The sequence below is a fragment of the Syngnathoides biaculeatus genome, chromosome 19 (assembly GCF_019802595.1).
Source record: "Syngnathoides biaculeatus isolate LvHL_M chromosome 19, ASM1980259v1, whole genome shotgun sequence".
In the NCBI taxonomy this organism is placed as follows: domain Eukaryota; kingdom Metazoa; phylum Chordata; class Actinopteri; order Syngnathiformes; family Syngnathidae; genus Syngnathoides; species Syngnathoides biaculeatus.
Window position 1 is genome coordinate 290,593 of NC_084658.1, and position 23,445 is coordinate 314,037.

General features: G+C 41.7%; 1 protein-coding gene across 5 annotated transcripts in view; it reads right to left on the reverse strand.

Annotated features, from left to right (window-relative positions):
- trdmt1 (tRNA aspartic acid methyltransferase 1) overlaps nucleotides 1–23,445 on the reverse strand; it is a 76,509-nt gene that overhangs the window by 42,436 nt on the left and 10,628 nt on the right. For all 5 annotated transcript variants that reach the window (XR_009792831.1, XM_061805965.1, XM_061805968.1 and 2 more), the window contains exons 4-5: nucleotides 20,405–20,476; nucleotides 4,747–4,812 (exon numbers count right to left, since the gene is read on the reverse strand). Coding sequence is in view for 4 of the 5 variants with exons in the window: in XM_061805965.1 (XP_061661949.1) it covers nucleotides 4,747–4,812; nucleotides 20,405–20,476 (138 nt within the window). In the remaining variant the exon portion in view is untranslated. The remainder of the gene's footprint in view (nucleotides 1–4,746; nucleotides 4,813–20,404; nucleotides 20,477–23,445) is intronic.

The following is a 23,445-nucleotide window of genomic DNA, read 5'->3' on the forward strand; positions in this document are numbered from 1 at the left end:
GGGAGCTGCTCTATTGCGCCACACAACCCAACAGACAAGATGTGCCTCATGGCTCAAGATTGACATCCCTCCTTCGCAATGTGGTGCCAGGAAGACGCTCAAGTGGTAGCCAATGGGAGAGCAGGTCTCAAACCAAGACACAGTACAGAATGTTGATGTTCGCTGGAAGCCAGCGCCATTTTTTTCTTTTCGTATCATGAATTTCTTTTGTAACTAGAGAGAAAAATTTCCCGGGGAGGCTTTTCGTAACCTGAATCTTTTGTTACTAGAGACTTTCATAAGTAGAGGTACTACTGAACTTCTTGCGGCTTCTGAGGAAGCACAGCCTGTCACAAGAGCTGGTGAGACAGTTCTCCACAACGGTCATCCAGCCAGTACTGTGTACCTGCATCACAGTCTGGTTGGGGGTGCCACAAAAAAGGACAAACTCCGACGGCAATGGACAATAAAGACCCCTGAACGGATTGTAGGCACCACCCCACTGACTGTTAAAGACTTGCACTCCACTTGAACCAGAGCAGGCAGGATCCTTTCGAACCCTCCACATCCTGGCCACCATCTATTCCATCTCTTTCCGTTGAGTAGGCGCGACCGAACAATGCAAATCAAAAGTAGCAGGCATTCAAACAATTTTTCCCTCTTGCAATTAAGTCAATAAATTCTTGATGAGCGAATCTACTATTTTCTGGCTTGCGTCATCGTTTGGACACATGCTCACATCCTGCTCGTCCAATCAGTATTAGCACGATTCGTCACTTCAAACTGCTCCGTTTGTACAATTGCCATTGGACTGGACTGTAACGATGAACTGCAAATGGGTAACGACGTTTTTTTTTAATGATTTATTTGTGAAACAGTTGCAAATGAGTATTTGAACACCTCAGAAAACCAATATTAATATTTGGTACAGTAGCCTTTGTTTGCAATTTCAGAGGTCAAACGTTTCCTGTAGTTGATCACCAGCTTTGCGCACACTGCAGGAGGGATTTTGGGCCACTCCTCCAAACAGATCTTCTCGAGATCAGACAGGTTTCTGGGCTGCCAATGAGAGAAACAGAGTTTCAGCTCCCTCCAAAGACTTTCTATTGGGTTTAGGTCTGGAGACTGGCTAAGGCACGCCAGAATATGTTTCTTACGGAGCCACTCCTTGGTTTTCCTGGCTGTGTGCTTTGGGTCATTGTCATGTCGAAACACCCAGCCACAACCCATCTTCAATCCTCCAACTGATGGAAAGAGGTTGTTACCCAAAATCTCGCAATACATGGCCACGGTCATCCTCTCCTTAATACAGTGCAGTCGTCCTGTTCAATGTGTAGAAATACACCCCCAAAGATTGATACTATCACTCCAATGCTTCACAGTAGGGATGGTGTTCTTGGGATGGAACTCATCATTTGTCTTCCTCCAAAAACAGTTTGTGGAATTACCAAAAAGTTCCATTCTGGTCTCATCTGACCACAAAACGTTCTCCCATGACTTCTCTGTATCATCCAAATGGTCACTTAAGACGGGCCTTGACATGTACTGGTTTAAGCAGGGGAACCATCTGTGCCATGCATGATTTCAAGCCATGACGTCTTAGTGTATTACACACAGTCACCTTGGCAATGGTGGTCCCAGCTCTTTTCAGGTCATTGACCAAGTCCTGTCGTGTAGTCCTGGGCTGATTCCTCACCTTTCTAAGAATCACTGAGACCAAACCCCACAAGGTGATATCTTGTATGGGGCTCCACTACGATTTATATTGACTGTCATGTTTAGCTTCTTCTATTTTCTAATGATTGCAATTTTTTCTCTGGTGTCTTTGGACAACTCTTTGGTCTTAGCCATGTTACAAGTTTGAGTCTTACTGATTGTATGGGGTGGACTGGTGTCTTTATGCAGCTAACGACCTCACACAGGTGCATCTGATTCAGGATAATACATGGAGTGGAGGTGGACTTTTAAAGATGGACTAACAGGTCGTTGAGGGTCAGAATTCCAGCTGATAGTGTTCAAATATTTATTTGCAGCTGTATCACACAAATAAATCGTTTTTAAAAAAATCATACATTGTCATTTCTGGATTTTTCTTTTTAGATTATCTGTCTCACAGTGGACATGCACTTACCATGAAAATTTCAGACCCCTCCGTGATTTCCAAGTGGAAAAACTTGGAATATAGCAGGGTGTTCAAATACCTATTTTCTTCACTGTATGTTGTTATATAGTTGGCCATTAAAGCTGATTCTGAGCTGACAGTCGACTGCGGAATATTTAGGATCCAGGAAATTTCATGACTGTATTTGCTGCCCAAGTGGCATCGAAGCAGAGTTACACATTGAAATTCTTTGAGCTCCTGAGAATAATTCATTCATTCAGAACTTTTTGTTTACACAATCTACATGTCGAAGTGCTTAATTCTATACACCTGTGGCCATGGAAGTGACTGGAACACCTGATTCCAATTATTTGGATTGGCAAATACCTTTGGCAGGATAGTGTAGCTTTTAACATAAGTATTCATTAACCTGCCTTGAGTCACAAATTTGAAGTGCCAGTGACACCAAAATATACATTTTAAAATAGGTATTGTGATTAAAACTACATATAATATCAGTGATTTCCAACCTTTATAGAGCCAAGGCACATACTTTACAATTGAAAAATCCCACGGTACACCAACAAAAGTAAATGTCACTAAAAATGGATAGATTAATTACCGTATGTACTGTACTTCCTGCCATCGAATAGAAGATATTTTTTGTTCTGTCTGTCATTATGCCTCAACGACATAAATAGATGAATAAAGACATTCTTTCTTGGACAATGTTTTTTTTTTTTAACAATTACAGAAAATTGGATAACTTCCCACAGTACACCTGAAGAGCGCTCACGGCACACTAATGTACCCCGCCCGGCACACTGTTTGGGAATCACTGCCATAGAAAACATGCTGGGCCATAAACTATGGCAGATGAACAGGAGCGATTTTTGGGTTTTTCTGACGCCCCTTCTGAGACTGAAGCTCTTTTTGAGCAAGAGAACATCTCAAAGCGAGTATAGCAATCAGGGCCATTTTGACATATCGTTTCAAGCCATAGTTTGACGATATGTGGATCACTTCTAACGAACAACAGACTACCTGACAAACAGATGAGGATGACGAGGAACCCAATGAAATGTACAAAATATCTGGCCCATAATTCTTGGATTTCCTAATCCTTTTACAAGTCTTGTGTATGTAGCGTACTCAAGAGAACCAATGCCAGGTGCGACCGCCCGCCTTCCCCGCTCGACCCACCTCCGCATCGGGGAAAACGGCAGCCCAGCCAGCTCCATACACAACTACCTGTCATTTGGAACCCACAAAGCTCGTCTTTTCCACCTGTGCAATCTATTTTTCACAAAGAATTGGGTCTTTTGGAAATGTGTGAAGACTGAATCCATCCTTCCAGATGTTTGGGCAAAATCCAGCAACTTTTGCCTAACACAAAAAAAAAAAAACAAAAAAAAAAAAACGGGTAATTTCTCGCGGTACAAGAGGCAAAGACACTCGACTGTGCTGCTGTAGGTGTCTGCAAAATAGGCAACTTCCAGCTTCACCCTCGTGAGATTTTTCATGGAGGGAGGTGGAGGAAAAAAAAAAGATATATGATATATGGCAACATTCTGACATGCCGTGAACAAACGGATGAGTCCCTTCCGGCTGATTTTTTTTTTTTTGTGAACAACATACTAAATTTCGTGTTTTAGGTGTCAGTGGCACTTTAAGTGACCTCCCAATCCTAATCCATTAGGTTCAATGTGACGTCAGTCCACACGGGTAAGATGTTCACGAGCTTTATGAGTGTGTTTATTGGAATTTTTAACCATTCTTCCAGAACTGCATTTGTGAGCGCACACAAATTGTGGTCATGTTGCACAAGAAGGCCTAGCCCTATGTCTCCGCTGTACTTCTTCCAAAATGTGTTATATCGGGTTGAAGTCAGGACTGTGGGCTGATCAGTCAAGTTCATCCGTCAAGTGTTGTCTGACAGCCAGGGGTTCTTGTTCAATGTCACTGTCAAATGCGCTTCTGGTAGAATGCTAAAAATAATTCCCTACGCACATTTCTGAACCTATTTATTAAGAAGGGGGATCTCACATCAGATCATATTTGAGTCACGACTGGTGAGTGAATACTTTTGGGAATATGTCTCCAAAGTCTGATAAAAAGCTGTCTCACTGAACGGTTTCATCAAAGAGTTGAGAAAGCAACAGAAAGGTTAGGTTCTTAGCATTGTTGTTAGCATTCAAAACAAGCAATCTTGTTACACACTGTCTGCATTTAACAAGGTCATCAATCAATAGCATTCTTTAGGGATGCACAATAAGCATAACGGACCAATTTTGGGGAAAAAAATATCTTCACACTTTCTGGTCCGATACCAAAAAAGGGGACCGATAAGAGCCATATACTTCACCGACACGCCGGTCGCCACTCGGAAGCCCATTGCTTTGGCTCCTTACAGTCATGGACATGACCACAATTATCCATCTACTAAACTAATAACTTTAATACACCAAAAACCCACAAAAATATCTATATTTCTATTCCAGCCCTTATTATTCTGTTTGTGCACTGTCCCACCTAGCACTTGAAGGCATCTAGGAAAGGTGACAGGTTGCCCTTGACCAAGAACAGGAAACGTCAAACTGGTGATTGATGGAAGATCAATTAATAAGACTGGATTTTAACCCTGTTGTGATTAGTGAAAATATTACCTGGCAGATGAGCTTTCAAAACCTTTGACATTCTCAAGGAGGATGAAGCGAGGAAGCTGACTCAGTCTTAGCACGTGACAACACATAAAAAACAAAAAAATGGGACAAGGTTTAACAGTGAGCATAACAGTCATGTTAAAACCTAAAAAAAAGGCATCTGTTTTTTTTTTTAGTTCCCCCCAATATGCTTACTCAGAAAAATGAAAAACTTTCATATTGGGGTGGGTCAGTTGGCTCTGTGAAGTCGACCACAAACATTGGTGAATGGAAAGATTTCTGTCTCGAGGCAATCAACTCTTAATAAAAGCATCACAAAACTATTTTGTGGCACGTAAAACCATGTTTTCCCATTGATACATGTATACTGCACAGACATTTGTTGCAGACATTACGCAGTGTTCGGCAATACACAACAGAAGAGAATCTGTCAGTAATTTTTAAGACTCTATTTGATTAGATTAGTAATCCCTCATTTTTTCCAGTTAATTGGGAACAGAACCACCCACGAAAAATGTAAAACCGCGAAGTATCGGGGATGTACGTTTATGTGGGTACCAGAACATTGAAAATATGTAAATGGTATTTGTACTTTACATACTCGAGACAAAGAGGTATTTAGTTAAACATTTAATTATAAAACCCTTATCAATATAATATATACAGTATTATAAAATTATAAAATAAATGTAAATTACAAAACACTGTATTGTATAACAGTATAGTGACCATTCATCTCACGGAGACTTCAGATGGAAGCACCGTGTGGGCACCAGAATGTTTAATCAACAGTGCAGCATTTATACTTTGCATACTTGAGACAAAAATTACAACAGTACAAATGTCTAGTTAAACAATAAAATATTTTTGTTGCAGTCCAGAAACTCACAAACAAAGCAAAGGCGTGATGTCTTCTCTCGCACCGAATGTCCAAGACGGACTATTATGACGTTACTTCTGGCACGCCACTGTTTCATCACATCTGTTACGCCGCGGTGACACCCCCACCTCGACAAAAGGAACTTTTGCTCGCGAGGAGAACATGGCCCGCTCTCACCATCTCCAGCTCGTTGTGACCACATCTCCACAATTGCTATTTTTTTATTTCCTAAGGGTGGACCAAAACAACCATGAGTCGCTAAACAAAGCAACCATAAGTAAACAAAGCAAACGCGAGTCAATGTAAGCATATTGAGCACACCAAAAGACCATTAAAAACAAAAGAAGAAATCAAATGAGCTATGTACAATTAATCCATTTCATTCAACAACCTGTAAAAGGACATAAACTGGTCAATACAATTTCTAAACTCGACAGCTTGTACCATATTGTCGCACGCTTTTGAAATTTTTCAAACCAACCTTTGCTTGCCAAAAAACCTCATCTACGAGGGTATCAATCACTTATTTGCAGCTTAAGGTTCATCATCACCGCTTCCTTATTAAAAGTTACTGAAATGGTTTTACGGATGTTTACCATATCATTCTTTATGTAATTTCGCCACTGATCCATTCAGGCCATAACGGCGGCACAAAAGCATAACTTCTGCCATCTTGGATCATATCCAAATTTTAACTTTTTCACTGATCAATCAGCTTCCTCTTCCTCAGTCATCGGGCGGTTTTTCTGCGATCCTCTTTCAACAAAGCGAATGCAGCTCCCTTTTCAAACAATCCTCTTATTTGCATCTTCCTATTCAGCCTGGCTGCTTCAGGGGCAGCTTTAAGATCTGGCACGGCGCTTGGGATACATTTTGAACGAGAGGTTGTCATGCATACACTAACAGTGTAGAAAATGGGGGAGAGTGAAGGAGAGAGTTTCTGGGTAGGGCTTCGATGATGCGGAGCCAATCAGCTCCAAAGAGCCAGTCTGGCCAATCTGGACATTTAAAGTAATTATAATACGTACTGTACAGTAAGCCGCTCTGGCTCTTTTTTTATGGGGGGTGGTGAAAAAAACCTGCGATGCACTGAAGCCGAAATAGGTGAAATGCAAAGTAGAGAGGGATTACTGTGTGAGCAACCTGAATGATAAATATTGTTGTCTCAAATTCTGTAAACAAAATGAATACTCAATGTCAACATGTGCAAATTTAGGTCTGAAGACCAACACTCATAGGCAAGAAGGCATGTCAGTCTTAAAAAAGGGGATAAAAAGCTTGTAAAAAAATCATTGAAAAAAAAAAAAACTGTGTAAGAGACTATCAAGTGAGGTTTTCAGCCCCAGACCCGAGCTCACTAGCTTCCTAGCTTGCAGATTATTGAAAGTAATAGACAGTTAATGTTCACTTTGTCTCAATTTTGTGCATCTACAAAGCTTTTAGCGCCTTGTTGCCTTGAGATGTATGGGGGGGTAAAACCAAAACAATGAAAATTTATTAAGGTGAGAAACGTGTTATTGTATTTTCAAAATGATCACCCACCCTTCTCTGTCTCTGGCTAGTACCACGACAGGATTTGACAGTAGGACAACAGCTGTGAAATTGGCTGTACAACTGAAGGGTGGCAAGAGTGGCTATGTAAATGTCTGTAGGACCAGAGTGTGGATGAGGGTATACCCAGGCAAAACCCTTATTCATAAACTATTTGTCAAAATAAGTAAGTGGCCCAAAAGCCAGGATTAAAGTCCCAGGGGTGTGTGCTTGCAGACAAATGCAAGTGAATTGACACCCTTTGGTACGTACAATGACTGTCCTAAATTGCTGTCCCAATTAATCGAGAGGCGGGGTCAGGCATAGGAGTCCATCTGAGAGAAGCCCGGGAGACTGGAAACATCCTACTACAAAGAACCAAGGGCGGTTCCCTTGCCCCACCGAGGCCTCACAACAACAGGTCACCTGGAGAAGGATGCAGGGAGCCAATGTCACCTAAGTCCAGCCACAGTCAATACAACCAAAACATGGTGTCTGTATTGGCACCGCAGGGGTAATAAACCACAACAATGAAACGAACAAACAGTAATACTACATGTAAAGATGATGTGGCTTAGACTTCCCCATCTTTTTTTGTTTCAAATAAAGTGATTAAAAATCTGTTACAGTGAAGAAAATTAGTATTTGAACACCCTGCTGTATTGCAAGCTCTCCCACTTAGAAGTCATGAAGGGGTCTGAAATCTTCATCCTAGATGCATGTCCACTGTGAGACAGAATCTAAAAAGAAAAATCCAGAAATCACAATATATGATTTTTTTAGCAATTTATTTGTGTGATACAGCTGCAAAAAAGTATTTTAATACCTGTCTATCAGCTAGAATTCTGACCCTCAAAGACCTGCTAGTCCGCCTTTAAAGGTCCACCTCCACTCCATGTATTATCCTGAATCAGATGTGCCTGTGTGTGGTCGTTAGCTGCATAAAGACCCCTGTCCACCCCATACAATCAGTAAGACTCCAACTTGTAACATGGCCAAGACCAAAGAGCTGTCCAAAGACACCAGAGAAAAAAAATTATACAACTCCACACAGCTGGAAAGGGATACAGAGAAATTGCCAAGCACCGCCTGGTGCCAGAAGATAGCTGGGATAGACTACAGCACTCCCGTGACCCTTGTGAGGATAAGCTGCTTGGAAAATAGATGGATGGAAACATATCTTACTTGAAGTGTCCTTATTTTTCAATAAACCACTGGTTACAATTAGTTGGGGTTGTGTGCTGATGCACAAATAAAGTCCTTCATCTTGAATCACAATTATTCCAGAAACCGTCCGAGTTATTATCAGCAAGAGCAAAAGATGAAAGGAGAAAAAACAGAATATGACATTAGATTATGCTAATACATATGACCATGTACGTGACAGAAATTTTCCCACAGTCCAATGGCAACTGTGTGTGTATCCAAGTTATGGTTGACAATTAGCCAGTCACTACGCAAACATCATGATCAAAGTCCAGAGCTTGATGATAACATATTGAAGCAAAGCAAATTTATTTGTAGAGTGCATTTCATACACATGGTAACACAATGGTCTTGACATGATTAAAAAGATTCAGACACAAAGAAATACCCCATCCATCCATCCATCCATCCATTCATTCATTCATTTTCTTAGCCGCTTATCCTCACTATGGTCGCAGGGAGTGCTGGAGCCTATCCCACCTGCCAACAGGCGGGAGTGGGGTACACACTAAACTGGTTGCCAGCAGGGCATGTTGAGACAAACAGCCACACTCACAATAACACCTAGGGGCAATTTTGAGTGTCGAATTAATGTTGCATGTTTTTGGGATGTGGGAGGAAACCTGAGTGCCCTGAGAAAACCCACACAGGCACGGGGAGAATATGCAAACTCTACAAAGAAATACCATAATTTGAAAATAGAAGTACAATTAAAATATATATAATATATATATATATATATATATATATAATATATTACAGTGCAAGAGATATTGAATGGTGGAAGTACCCTAGAACGCATGAAAAAAAAAAAAAGTTTTCAACATGGATTTAAAAACATTCACACTTGGGGCTGATGTCACCACTGTTGGCATCTTATTCCCTTTTGAGCAGCATAATAGCTAAATGCTGCTTCACCATGTTTGCTTTGGACTCTGCCCACCACGATTTGACCAGAGTCAGTTGATCTCAGAGATCTACTGGGTTTGTATTCGATAAGCATTTCTTTCATGTATTTAGGATCTAAACCCTTTAGTGATTTATACACAACTTGAAAATATATTGTAAAGCTGACTAGAAGCCAGTCTTAAGAGTTTAGAATTGGAGTTATATGCTCTTACCTCTCTGTTCTGGTCATTACCCGAGCTGCAGGACTCTGAATAAGATGCAGCTGTTTAATGCTCTTTTTGGGGAGTCTTGTCAGAAGACCATTACAATAGTCAAGTCTACTTCTCCTGGTCTGCTTGACACATGCAAGCCTCCACTCTACATAGATTCTTCAGATGGTAAAAGAAAATTTTAGAACTTGCTTTGACGATGCCCTGGTGCTGATACTGCACGTAGATGATGTTCTAGAGACCTGTTAAAAATCTTTGTGAAGATGGGAGCAAGCTGATCTGCGCAAACTGAGGCAGGACCAGGGCAGAAGATCTGGCCCTTCAGTTTGTTAATCTCTTATTTGAAGATCCACCTCACGGCCTGTTCATGGATGGTCAATAGAGTAGTCAGAGATGTTGAAATGGTTGGTGGTGAGATTTGGTAGGTGTGTGGAGTCAAAGCGTCTTTTTCAAGTCTACAGTAAAAGCTGTTCAGGTTGTTGACTAGCCCACTATTGGCGTCAACTGGGGGGTGGGGGGCTCCTAGCTTGGAATTAGTTGGGAATTTTAATGCATACCAGACTGATTTGGAGTCATGAGCGCCAAACAGTTTTTTCAGCTTTGCTCAATTATCCCTCTTTGCTTTGCTTTAGTCAGCTGGTTTCTAGTGCGATTGTACAAGGTCCTATCCCCGCTACATTATACGACCTCTTTAGCCTGACGGATTTACCCAAGTCTGGCTGTAAACCATGGCTTGTTGTTATTGAATGTGCGAAACGTTTTTGTTGGTATAAACACCTCAAAGAAGCTGACATATGCTGTAAAAACTTCTATGTATCCATTTAGGCTGCTTGATGAATTTTCAAAATAACTCCAATCTAATCTTGTTTACTTGTCCGGCAAGCATTAGCAGTGCTGTCTTCATGCTAGTTTCGGACAGAATGTAGACAGACGAGTATACACAAGGCAAACTCATGTGCCAAGAAAAACGGCTTACAGTTAAAGAACAGCGACTCCAAAACGGGGCTGCAGTGTGTGCTGTGTAATGTCCGTGGACCATTTCTCATTGATATAGAAGCATATCCCACCACCTTTTGTTTTCCCCGCCAGCTCCACGATGCACTCAATGAAGATGAAAAACGAGTACTGTTACGGCTCTGTAAGGAATGCATCGACAAAGCCAAGTCTCCGTGAAGTGCAGGGTGACAGAATCTGTGCAGGTCTTTAAGATTAGATGAATTTCGTCAATTTTGTTGGGAAGGGAGAGTAGATTCGTGAGGGGAATTAACAGGAGCGCCAATCTGTGTCCTCTATGTGGAGTTTCAATTGGATTCCACCTCGTGTCCCCCTCCGGTATCTTCACCTCCATGCTCAGTAGAGGGCAGACGCTGTTGTCGCTGCTCCGATGAGTAACTCTGGGAAAAGACTCGGCAAATTTGGAAGAGTTGTAAAAAAAATAAAGTTAAATTGAATTAAATTTAAAAAAAAAAAAAAACCTCAGGTGAGCAAGTCATTTATTGTCTACAGTCGTTTGTATTTGAGGTTGGTTTATCAGCTTTACATTTCAACGCAAACCGCAAAGGCGGGCTTTCCCAAAAGAGAAGGCTGGTAAGCCAGTGGCAAAGGATGTCAGGTTGTGAATTCCCATATTGCCCAAACTATAAGGCGCACCGGATTAAAAGGTGCACCTTCACTGAATGGCCTATTTTAAAACTTTTTTTTTTCCATATATAAGGCGCACTCCATTATCTGGCACTCAGAATAGAGGCGACAGTAGAGGCCGGGATTACGTTATGCACCCATTAGATGGAGCTGCACATAAGGGAATGTCAGTCAAACTTTATTAATAGATTACAAACCAGCAATCTGACAACTCCGTTCACTCCCAAAATGAATAAACAGTTGTTTTATTATTTTCCCCGGGGTAAAGTTAGTGACGTTGTACTGTCGTCGTATAGGAGTCATTTAGGGGTCTTTACACAAACACACAAATGGAAATGAAAGGGCACGGTTCTCGCAGTCATATATCCCAGCATGCACCGCGCGCTACTTCTTCTACAGGGGAAAATGTAATCGGCGGCTGCTTACTGTAGTTGCGAGACCTGTTGCGGCTCAATATTGATCCATACAAGGTGCACTGGATTATAGCGCACTGTCGGCTTTTGGGAAAATGAAAGGCTCTTAGGTGCCCCTTATAGTGTGGAAAATACGGTACCTTTGGTTCGTATGGTCAACATTGTGCAAAGTATGTTTTTAAAAACAATTCTTGCTCAATTTTTTTCTTGACTATGGGACATGGTACACAGGGTTCCCTCACTACTTTGGGCTTCATTTTTTGCAGCTTCAGTGTTTTTTTTTTTTTTTTATTAAAAAAAATAAATTGAATTGCGGGAAGACCCATTGATACAAGGCATATGATTGGTCATCGGCGTGACATTTATCAATGAGAGCTTGTGCAGATTTATCTCATGAGCTGATTGGCTGCGCATCATTGAAGCCACATCTAGCAACTTCAATTCCACCTTTTCATCTGTCCTTATTTTCCGCTATTTTCAGCTACGCTGTGTACTTCTCAATAACCTCTCCCGTTCACAATGCTGCCGAAGCGCTGTGGTGATGCAAAAGCTTCCTCAGAACCGTCCAAGCGGGAGAGGAAGATGATGATCAGCAAAAAAGTAAAACTTTTATATATGATCAAAGAAAGCAGAAGTTCTGCTTTTGTGGCGTGCCATTATGGCGTAACTAAATACACTGTGCACTCCAAAAAGGATGTGGAAAATATCCGTAAAACCACTCAAATTAGATTTAATAAGGAAGCGAAACATGTGGTGACTCCATGAAATAAGAGGATTGTTCAAATGGAAGCTGCATTAGCAGAAAAATTGCAGATTGCAGAAAAAATACGGTGAGTTTGGACAGTTTGCCAACATCATAGGGACAAAGGCTAAAGTCCTTTACGATCAAATCCTGCCCGGTGACGATGATGAAGAGGCGAAAGAAAGTACTGACAAACCTCAAGCCAGCACTCGTGCTGCAAGGAGGGATTCACCCCCTCGAGGACGAGCTTTTCAGCAAACAAAGGTTGGTTTGACAAATTTTAAGTGTTACGGCCTCAGAAGCGTGCCTTTGTAGGTAAGGCTTCCTCCTCCGACGACGACGCTGCTCATCGTTATGTGGAGGAAGAATAATGCATAAGACATTGACGACAATATGGCACGAGTTGTCAAGTTAGGATAGTGTTGATGGGGTTGTCCTTGTACGAGGGAATTTTGAAGCACAGAGATGAAAGTGGACTTTCGTGAAAATTCCTGAAAAAACAAATGCAAGCACTAGGGAGACTGGGGCATCCCCCGAGAAATTTTTTGAAAACAATGGATGGCTGTGGTGCATTCTGGCAATATCTGTGAACAAAATTCACACAAAAATTGAAAGTAAAATTTCTAAATCCTAGCCCCCCCAAAAAATTGGGTTGAAGTTCCCCAAGGGCCAAGCCCGGATTTTTTTGCCCCCCACCCCCTATCACTGAATAGTACAAAATCACATTTGTCATTAAAATATGCTTAAAATATGCCATCTTATCTCAAGACAAATGAATTAAGTGAACTATTCAGTAAAAAGACATCTAACATAGCCCTTTTCCCCACATTATACCTATTACAGATATAGAATATACACGAAAATATATCAGAGAATTTCTACACCGTACAGCAAAACATGTTAAAGAAGTTGATCTGTAGTAATTATTATTAACGTTTAAGTCTCAAACTTGTTACGCCCCGTTGTACTGATACACTCGATCACATTGCTCACTATCTTAGATATAGATCTAGTAATACTAATAGTACAATCAATTGCCTTTAACATTTTGATACATACAGTCACTCATATTTGAAACATGTACGGGTGTGGTCAGTCATGCTCGCAGATAAAGTTGCGGGTGTGATTAGGGATGCCCTTAAAATAACTTACAGGTTTAATATAACGTAACTGTAAATTTGAAATAAAATAAACAAATACAAACCTAAAATAGAAAACAAAAATTTAAAACTCGGAAATGATCATTTCCAATTTTAACTGATATTAGTAGAACATGATATAAAACGGCATTTAAAAATTTTCATCAATAAAAATTCTTGATCTGACAAACTTTATCTGAAGACAAGTTAAATCCACTGGCCTGTCAAGGAATAAACACGAACGGTTTATACTCGCAATGTTTTGAAAATGCTGGAGGTTTACTTCAACATAATCGGCATTCATGGCAACAAGCTAGCGATACATTGTAACAAACATTTGTGTCGGAAATCGTGACGTATTGTTGGAGGGGGGGGGACACGCACAACAGGACTACCGTAAATAGGTCAGCTTGCTAGAACGCGCCTTTATCTGCATGCGCTCCACGTATTGGCCACACCTGAATCAAGTGATAAGGTGGATGATAGTCTGTTTTTTTTGTTTTGTTTTGTTTTTTTTAACGCCGTCAAACTGCCTCGCCATCGACGCAAAGAGCACCCCTGCCTGGTGTAACTGAATTTCCTTTGACATCGCTCATGATGTTGATGACTTTCAATGTAAATGCGCTCGCATTACTGAACATGCGCTTTTGTATATGCTCCGTCCATGCTCAATACAGTTAACTTGCATTTCCTGTTTCCGGGTGAATACCGGTTGTTTTTCGAAGCAACCTTGTTTAGTTAACGTTTATGAAATAAACACGTAAATTGATGTCAAGACCACACAAAATAAGCGACGTCTTGAGAGAATGCGAGGGGAGTGGCGTTACTGTTACAAGTGTTAGTGCCTACGCTACGCTCGTGAAAGCAAAACAACGAACTCAAACGCATGTTCGTCCAATGTTCTCAACTAATATCGGGATTAATTTTAGGCCATTTTTCCTCAATTTTCCGGAGCAATTTTCATGAAAATTTAAAAATCCAGAATTTCATCCGGAGGACTGTCATCACTGCAAGCAGAAGAAAAAACAGACAACTCCCCATCACCATGCTTTTCTCAAAGATATAAACCTCAGCTATACTGTCAGCACCTCCAGCAAAAGATTCTCCGAGAGAGGAATGTTAATTACGTACGCAATGCAATAAAAATGTTGCTGTCTGCAACATTTTAATTAAGATTTAGACAGTTGTAAATACATACTGTAATGTTAATATTTTAAACATTTTGGTCGCACATACACACAAAAAAAAATCATCTCAAATGTAAAAAACTCAGCTATGTACACCGCCATCGCCTTCAGCAGTAGATTCTCCAAGTGAGGACTATTAATTACGTACTACAATAAAAATCTTATGCAGCATAATATTTTATAATTTGAGTGTTAACTAGACACTAGTGCTTTTGTAATTTTGTCTCAAGTATGCAAAGTACCCCTCTATGAGCCGCCACCTTATCATGGTGTGGAGGGGTTTGTGTCTCGATGATCCGAGGAGTTAAGTTGTCTGGGGCTTCATGCCCCTGGTAGGGTCACCCAAGGGAAACAGGTCCGACGAGAGGGACCAGACAAAGTACGACTCCAAAACCCCTATCATAACTACAAAAATTGGATCTTGGTTTCCCTTGCCCGGAAGCAGGTCACAGGGGCGCCCCTCAGGAAGTAGGCCTGTAGGTGGGGCTTGAAGGAGAGAGCCTTGTAGCCAGGCCTGCACCCAAGGGGCTCGGCCAGGCACAGCCTGAAAGGGTGACATGGGTCCCCCTTCCCATTGCCTCACCACCTGTGAGAAGGGCCATAGGGTCCCTGGCTACAGAAATGAGCTCTAGGGACATAGAAAGTCATCTCTTTGGCAGGGAAGAAGCCCGAGTTGGTGCATGAGGTCGAGAAGTTCCGACAAGATATAGTCGGACTCGCCTCTACGTACCACTTGAGCTCTGGCACAACTCCTCCTGAGAGGAGTTGGACTCTGTTCCACTCTGGAATTGCCCACGGGGAGAGACGCCGAGCAGGTGTGGGTATACTTAATCCGCCCCCAGTTTGGGGCCTGTATGTTGGGGTTTACCCCAGTGGATGAGGGGGTAGCCTCCCTCCGCCTACAGGTAGGGGAACAGGTCTTGAATGTTGTTTGTGCTTATGGACCATGCAGGAGTGCAGAGTACCCACACTTTTTGGAGTCCTTAGAGGGAGTGCTGGAGAGTGCTCCCTCCGGCGACTCCATCATTCTGCTAGGGGACTTCAATGCCCACGTGGGCAATGACATTGAGACCTGGAGGGGCGTGACTGGGAAGAACGGGCCCCCCGATCAGGACTTGAGTGGTGTTCTGATACCGGACTTCTGTGCTCATCACGGATTATCCATAACAAACACAATCTGCAAGCATAAGGTTGTTCACATGTCAGTGACAGTGCCTTTGGATTGGCATACTGGGGTGGTGGTCCCCCTTTTCAAGAAGAGTGACAACAGGGTGTATTCCAACTATAGAGGAATCACACTCCTCAGCCTCCCTGGTAAGGTCTACTCAGGTGTACTGGAGAGAAGGGTCTGTCGGGAGGTTGAGTCTCGGATTCAGGAGGACCAATGTGGTTTTCGTCCTGGCCGTGGAACAGTGGACCAGGTCTACACCCTCGGCAGGATCCTCGAGGGTGCATGGGAGTTCGCCCAACCAGTCTACATGTGTTTTGTGGACGTGGAGAATGCATTTGACCATTTCCATCGGGGAGTCCTGAGGGGGGGGGTCTTCAGGAGTATGGGGTACCGAATCCCCTGATACAAGCTGTTCGGTCCCTGTACGACCGCTGTCAGAGTTTAGTCCGCATTGCCAGAAATAAGTCAGACTCGTTTCCGGTGAGAGTTGGAGTCCGCCAAGGCTGCCCTTTGTCACCTATTTTGTTCATAACTTTTATGGAAAGAATTTCTAAGCACAGCCGAGGCATAGAGGGTGTCCGGTTTGGTGGCCTGAGCATCGCATCTCTGCTCTTTGGGGATAATGTGGTTCTGTTGGCTTCATTAAGCCATGATCTCCGGCACTCACTGAAGTGATTCGCAGCAGAGTGTGAAGCGGTTGGGATGAGAATCAGCACCTCCAAATCCAAGACTATGGTCCTCAGTCGGAAAATGGTGGCAGGCCCTCTCCAGGTCGGAGATGAGATCCGTCCCCAAGTGGAGGAGTTCAAGTATCTTGGGGTCATGCTCACGAGTGAGGGAAAAATGGAGAGGGAGATCGACAGACGGATCGATGCAGCGTCTGCAGTGATCCGGACTTTGTATTGGTCCGTTGTGGTAAAGAAGGAGCTAAGTCGACAGGTGAAGCTCTCAATTTACCAGTCAATCTAAGTTCCGACGCCTCACTTATGGGTATGAGCTTTAGGTCGTGACTGAAAGAACAAGATCCCGAATACAAGCGGCCGAAATGAGTTTCCTCCGCAGGGTGTCCGGGCTCTCCCTTAGAGATAGGGTGAGAAGCTCGGTCATCCAGGAGGGGCTTAGTTTCAAGCCGTTACTCCTCCGCATTGAGAGGAGCCAGATGAGGTGGCTGGGGCATCTGATTCGGATGCCTCCTGGACGCCTCTCTGGTGAGGTGTTCCGGCCATGTCCCACTGGAAAGAGACCCCGAGGACGACCCAGGACACGCTGGAGGGACTGTCTCCCGGCTGGCTTGGGTACACCTTGAGATGCAAAGTATAAATGCTGCATTGTTGAAATATTTTGAACCCTAACTCCCCATCTCATAGGTAAAAAATTAGCTACATCGCCAGTACCTCCAGAAGTCTCCAAGTGATGAATTTTAACCGTACAGTTATATAATCGTGTTTAATAATTTATATTTTAGAAATTTACAATACTGTTCATATTTACAAGGTTTTATACTTAAAGATTTAACTAAATACATCTTTTTGTCTCAAATATGCAAACTACAAAGACTGTTTTACAGATACATAATCCATATTTTAAACATTCTGGTACCCACATAAACATGGATGCCCCCCTACTTCACGGTCGCGGGTGGTTCTGGTCCCATTTAATTGTGAAAAATGAGGGATTGCTGTATATACACTCGGTGTAATGTAAAGGTGATTGAAATTCCCACCCTGGGAGGCAGGGGTTGATGCCAGCAACATAGCTGTGCCAGAAAATGTTGAGGAATATGCAAGGTTCACAAGATGCAGGTGATATGTGGGGGGCGGGAGAGAACACACCCGGTTCAACAAAGTTTTGGTTTATTTAGACATTTCAATACTTAAATCCACAATAATTGTAGTTTTCACAGAACTAATTTTTCTTTCCAAGAATGTGATGGATCCTTTGTGTGAATAGTCTCTATGCAATGTACACGTATAACCATAAATGCAAAAAAAAAAAAAAAAAGAGACAAAAGATATTTTTTCAATTTTCTTATTTTCAAGTTCAGTGTTGATGCTGAAACTGTGGATAACGCTTGACTGAATATACAACATGAAAAATACACAAGGAATACAACTTTTTTTTTTTAATTTGATGAACCTTTAGGCCTACTATGCTACTGTGTTTTAATGCTGGTCACTCTGATGGTCCTTGGAGAGCCAAGTATTTTTTACAGTGCTACTTGATGTAAAATAGTTTTTGGGAGAACCAATGCTGTAAATCGTCTTCTCTTTAAAAAAAAAAAAAAAAAAAAAAACTCATTTACTGCCTCTTCATCACAAATTGGGCCATTGGTCTGGATGTACTCCCAGAAGCGGATTTCCAGCACCTACTGATTTAGACGGCTTCAAATGCAACTGATTCCAACAGTCAACCTTTTTGGTACTGCTGACAACTCCTGGGAACAGACATTATCCACTTCTGCCGGCTGTAGTTAGCATTCTCCACAGAAACACCAGGAATTGAAATGATTTGTGATTACCATCAAATCATTAACAAGGATGTTTCATTTCGTATCTCACTTGTTCCAATTGATCTTTTCTGGCATTCCTGCTCATGAGCTTCCAATAAACATCCTCCAATTTATAATTTCCTTGTGCATGGCTGATTTTGTAGTTCAGTTATGCTTTTTTTTTAAAAAAAAATAAAGCTTTTAATTTCAGTGCTATTTATGAAGGGATCCCAAATGCGTTTTCATTGTTACTATAACAGTGGCCGATCAATACCTTTATTCAACCAGAAGTTAAAACACTACGAAGACCACAGTCTCTATTTCAAGTGTTCTCACGAAACCAGAAGAATACCGACCAAATGTACACAATGCACAACCAATAAAATATGATGAATCACATCACAATAAATCAACGTACAAAGATGGATGGAAGTGGAGATGTCGCAAGTGGATTGTGGATTTATGGGATGCACAAACATACTACATTTCCAATCCACTCTGATATAGTCGTCATCTCTTCTGCAAGAAGTGCAGTCACATAGACCCAGAGGCCACTCTCTTATTCGGTTGAACAGCTGCCACTTGGTTGCTTGTCAACACTGTCAGGTTACAACGTCCTGATCGGCTCAAAAATGTACATTTTGACAATGCCAAGGGCACTTGGGTGTTCCTGTACGTCAAAATCCTCCTCATATTCCAACACGTTGTTCGCCATACATATAGAGTGTACAACAGGGTCTTTGGCAATTTTAATGTCTCTTCCGGTGGCCTCTTCAGTGAATAGAATAACTACACTCCGGTATCTTGAGCTTCAGGTCTATTCGGGGAGTGCTCAAAACGCAGAATAAAAGAAAAACATTTTCAGCAAAACAATTGTTCATAACTTGCTGGATGGGACAAGCATGTATATCATATACAATGCAAGAAAGAATTTTAAATTACCCTATAACATTTTTGTCCTGTGACCTTTATCAACAGACACGCAGTCATTAACTGACCATCAGCGTTTTGTGAACTGGCCTTAAAGGTATAAAGCACTGTTGAGATTTTTATTTTTTAAGTACCAGTACCATATTTAAAAAAAAATAAAAACCATACCATGATATTATTTACAAAAAAATACCTTGGTTTGGTACATAAACATACCATAGGGGAGGGATCTCACTGAATTTACCTTGGGGCTGCTGGAGGCAAAATTTAGCTGAGGCTGGGCCACAGCCTCGGCGCACATGCGTGTGCGTGCCATTTAAATTAAAATGTACAAAAAAATAAATAAAAAATCCAATCTTCTCTCATGTCTTATTGTCTTTTAATGAAAAAAGAAACGAGGCTGGTGTAAAGTGTATGTGTGTACAAAACCCCTTGTAAAACTTGGCAATACTGTTGTAACTTTCCTTCATGGAAAAATGTTTGTCTCTCAGTCTGGTCACGCACCCAAAAGCCATATACCCCACCGTGATTGGTAGGTTTGTCAGCTCTGCACTCAACACTGTAATAGTGCCAGTCATATAAAACTTGAGGGCTGCACTAAAATTAAACTTTCATATTGAGGTCTTCTTCTTCTTTTTCATTCGGCTTGTCCCATTAGGGGTCACCACAGCATGTTATCTCAGATGAACGCATATTTGTTTGGCACAATTTTCCACCGGATGCCCTTCCTGACTCAACACCTCTGCAATTTAGCATGGCCTCCAAATATCTTCCAGCCACAAATGGCCCACGAGCCCCAGTTTTAGACCTCTGCAATTGAAAGTAGATAAACACACATACAAACACATCATTCGGCGTAATCCGAAAAAAAAAAAAAAAAGAATAAAGCTTGCGGTTCAGATTTCCAGACCGACCACAAAAATTCCCGCCGAACCTAAGATTTTTAAACCATGTAACAAATGTCAGGGGCGTGGTTCTCCATGGGCACACACGCATTTGTGGCGCGGCAAATGTATACCCTTTGCGTGCTGCTACGGAAGCAGAGAGTTAGGTCAGGTGTTTGACAGCAGCCGCGACTTATTACGTTGCGCATTTAAGCACTCTTTTTGATGCCACACTAGTTCTGAAATGTAGGAAATTGGAACCACAACATTTTTTAGGCCTGATGTTACTACATGCATATAGTATAGGGCACAAAAACCTGAGAAACAAATACCTTGGCAGAAGTTTGATAATATAGAGAAAGCTCTTGATTCTGGGGTCAGCAATATCCCGCTTGAGTCCCAGCCTACACAGATGAAAATTATTACATATTAATACATACAATCTAAAACAGAGCGACAAGAAATCTATAAAATCTAGAGTTAAATGAATAAGTAATTAATTTCATTTTCGATTTGAAACAGAACTGAAATCACAAGCATGTTTAAATTATAACATCTTGAGCAGTCAAAATGTTGACAGTTGCACAATTCTAAAACCAGTTGAGCTTGTGAGTATTGAAAGCGTTTTGGTTGAATGTCTTTGGACAATGACAAAATAGCCTCCCACAGCTGTTGTTCAGATGTAAACTGCCTTTCAGCCTCAATAAACTTTTGTTTGAGAACAACTCGGGAGTAGATTGTGGAAACACGATGAGTTTCTTTCTATTTATGCCCAAAGCAGAAAATAAAGCACAGGTTTTACTTGTAGAATCATGTTGTTCACGCATGAGTGCCATGTAACCCTGCTTGGTCCGGATAAGTGAAATAGTGGATAGTTGGTCGATAACCGTATGTCCAAAGAAAGCAGGTACATCAGAAAGGAGGTGATGGATTCATGTTTTGGGCCAAAGTCATGAAGGGCAAGCATTTAATCCTTTAGGGTCGAGAAAGGTGTGAAAATAACCATTGGAACAAAAAGTAACTCGTTTCTGACTGAGCACTTCCTCTATCATAAAAATAGAATAAGCCTGTTGAAACAAAATCATCTTCATACAGCATCTTCTAGGTTCACTTCCATAAGTTCTTCAAATGGTCCAGTTGACGTGGCTGCAAGGAATAACTCGGCATCATTGGCTGCCATGTCCATTAAAGGAGAGAAACCATTGGTGGCCTCCATCCTTCCCCAAACCTTGACATAGTTAATCTTTGGGCATCTTCAACCAAAAGATTAAGCAAGGGTGAGAGGAAGTAGTAAAAGATCTGAGCGTTGGAAAGTTCACATTCAAAACACCAGCTTTAGGAGACTATACTGATATCCTGCAGAAGAGGCGAAAAATGAACTTTAGGTTGCTATGCAATCAAAATCAAATTTTCTGACCATTTAATCCTTTTATGCACACACCTCGACTTATTCTGTTCCATAATGTGAAAAGAAACGTATATTGCATGTAGAGTGAAGAAAAAAGGTATTTGAACGCCCTGCTATATTGCAAGTTCTCCCACTTAGAAATCATGGACAGGTCTGAAATTTTCATCATAGGTGCATGTCCATTGTGAGAGAGATAACTCTAAAAAGAAAAATCCAGAAATCACAATGTATGTTATTTTACCATTTATTTGTTGGATACAGCTGCAAATAATTATTTGAACACCTGAGAAAACCAATGTTAATATTTGGTACAGTACCCTTTGTTTGCAATTACAGAGGTCAAACATTTCCTGGAGTTGTTAACCAGGTTTGCAAAAACTGCAGAAGGGATTTTGGCCCACTCCTCCACAGAGATCTTCTCTAGACCAGACAGGTTTCTGGGCTGTCGCTGAAAAACAGGGAGTTTCAGCTACCTCCAAACATTTTCTACTTGGTTTGGGTCTGTAGACTGGATAGGCCACGCCAGAACCTTGATATGCTTCTTACGGAGCAACTCCTTGGTTTTCCTGGCTGTGTGCTTCGGGTCATTGACATGTTGAAAGACCCAGCCATGACCCATCTTCAATGCTCTGACTGGGGGAAAAGAGGTTGTGCCCCAAAATCTCGCAATACATGGCCGCGGTCATCCTCTCCTTAACCCTTAGATGCACGCGTGACCAGACCCTACACGCTTCCAAAAGTGGGTAAAAAATGACCCATAATACAATCAATGCGTTTTTATGAAACCTTTGTCATTTTGGTTAAGAATAATCACTTGTATAATATTTAGTATTATATTTAGGACCATAAAAGAATGATTTTATGTTTGGAGTATCTTTTTTTTTCACTTTTTAACATTTTTGAAAAGGAAAATTACCAAGAACAGCAATAGAAAAATGTGAGCATCCATTGTGTGTGTGTTTGTGTGTGCGTGCGCGTGTGCCTGTCTGTGTGTGTATTTATTTGTAGAACTGTCCAGTCATTGATTGACAGTTCCTCTCTTTTCTGTTTTCCCTTCGTCTCATCACTGTATGCAATTCGGAAAAACTACCTTTTTCTGGCAGTGATTGCACACAGGTAATTTGCATTTCCCGCACCTATTGTTGACTTTGCGATCTTTGTTACTTGGTCAGATCTGACACCTTTTTTTCTTTGGTTGGCCCTGTGTATTTCTTTCCTGTGTCTGGGTTGTAGCTTTTGTCACCCCGCACCTTTCCATTACTTTAATAATCGGGGTTTTCAGTTGGGGACCCCTTTCCAGTCGACTCCTCCTGTGTGGTGTGACAAGCTCCTTTGACAGCTGTGTGAGGAACAGCCGTCGTGCGTTGGTGATGCTGCTCTTGAAATCTGGGTGCTGAGCCATGAAAAAGATGTACGCATTCAGGGTGCCGATGTCAATTATATTGTACCACAGCACATTGGGCCACCTCTGTGTTTGTCGTTTGCACGTGTATTTGCCAACCATCTGGTCAATGGTGTCTACACATCCTTTTGTCTTGTAAAATGTGATCACTTCTGTTTTTTTTTTCTTTCTGCTGTCGTTGAATCCAAACTCTTTGCTGTAAACCTCCCTGGACTTTGAAGGCTTCATCAGAGGAGGGATGTCTGGCTTGTTGTGACGTAGAGTCCCCACAATAGTGAGATCCTTCTCCAGGAGATGCTGCGCGAGAGGCACACTGGTGAAAAAGTTATCCATGGTGATGTTGCAACCTGTGTTTTTAAATCTACCACACAACTGCTGGACAATCTTTTCTCACAGATTCTTCTGAACTTCTTCCCCTGGTTGTCTCCCCATGTAAACTATACCATCTATTGCATAGGGGATGGGTGAATCGCAAACCCAGAAGATCTTTAGGCTGTACTTGGCAGGCTTCCTTGGCATGTACTGTAGAAACTTGCACCTACCCCTGAATGGCACAAGCTGTT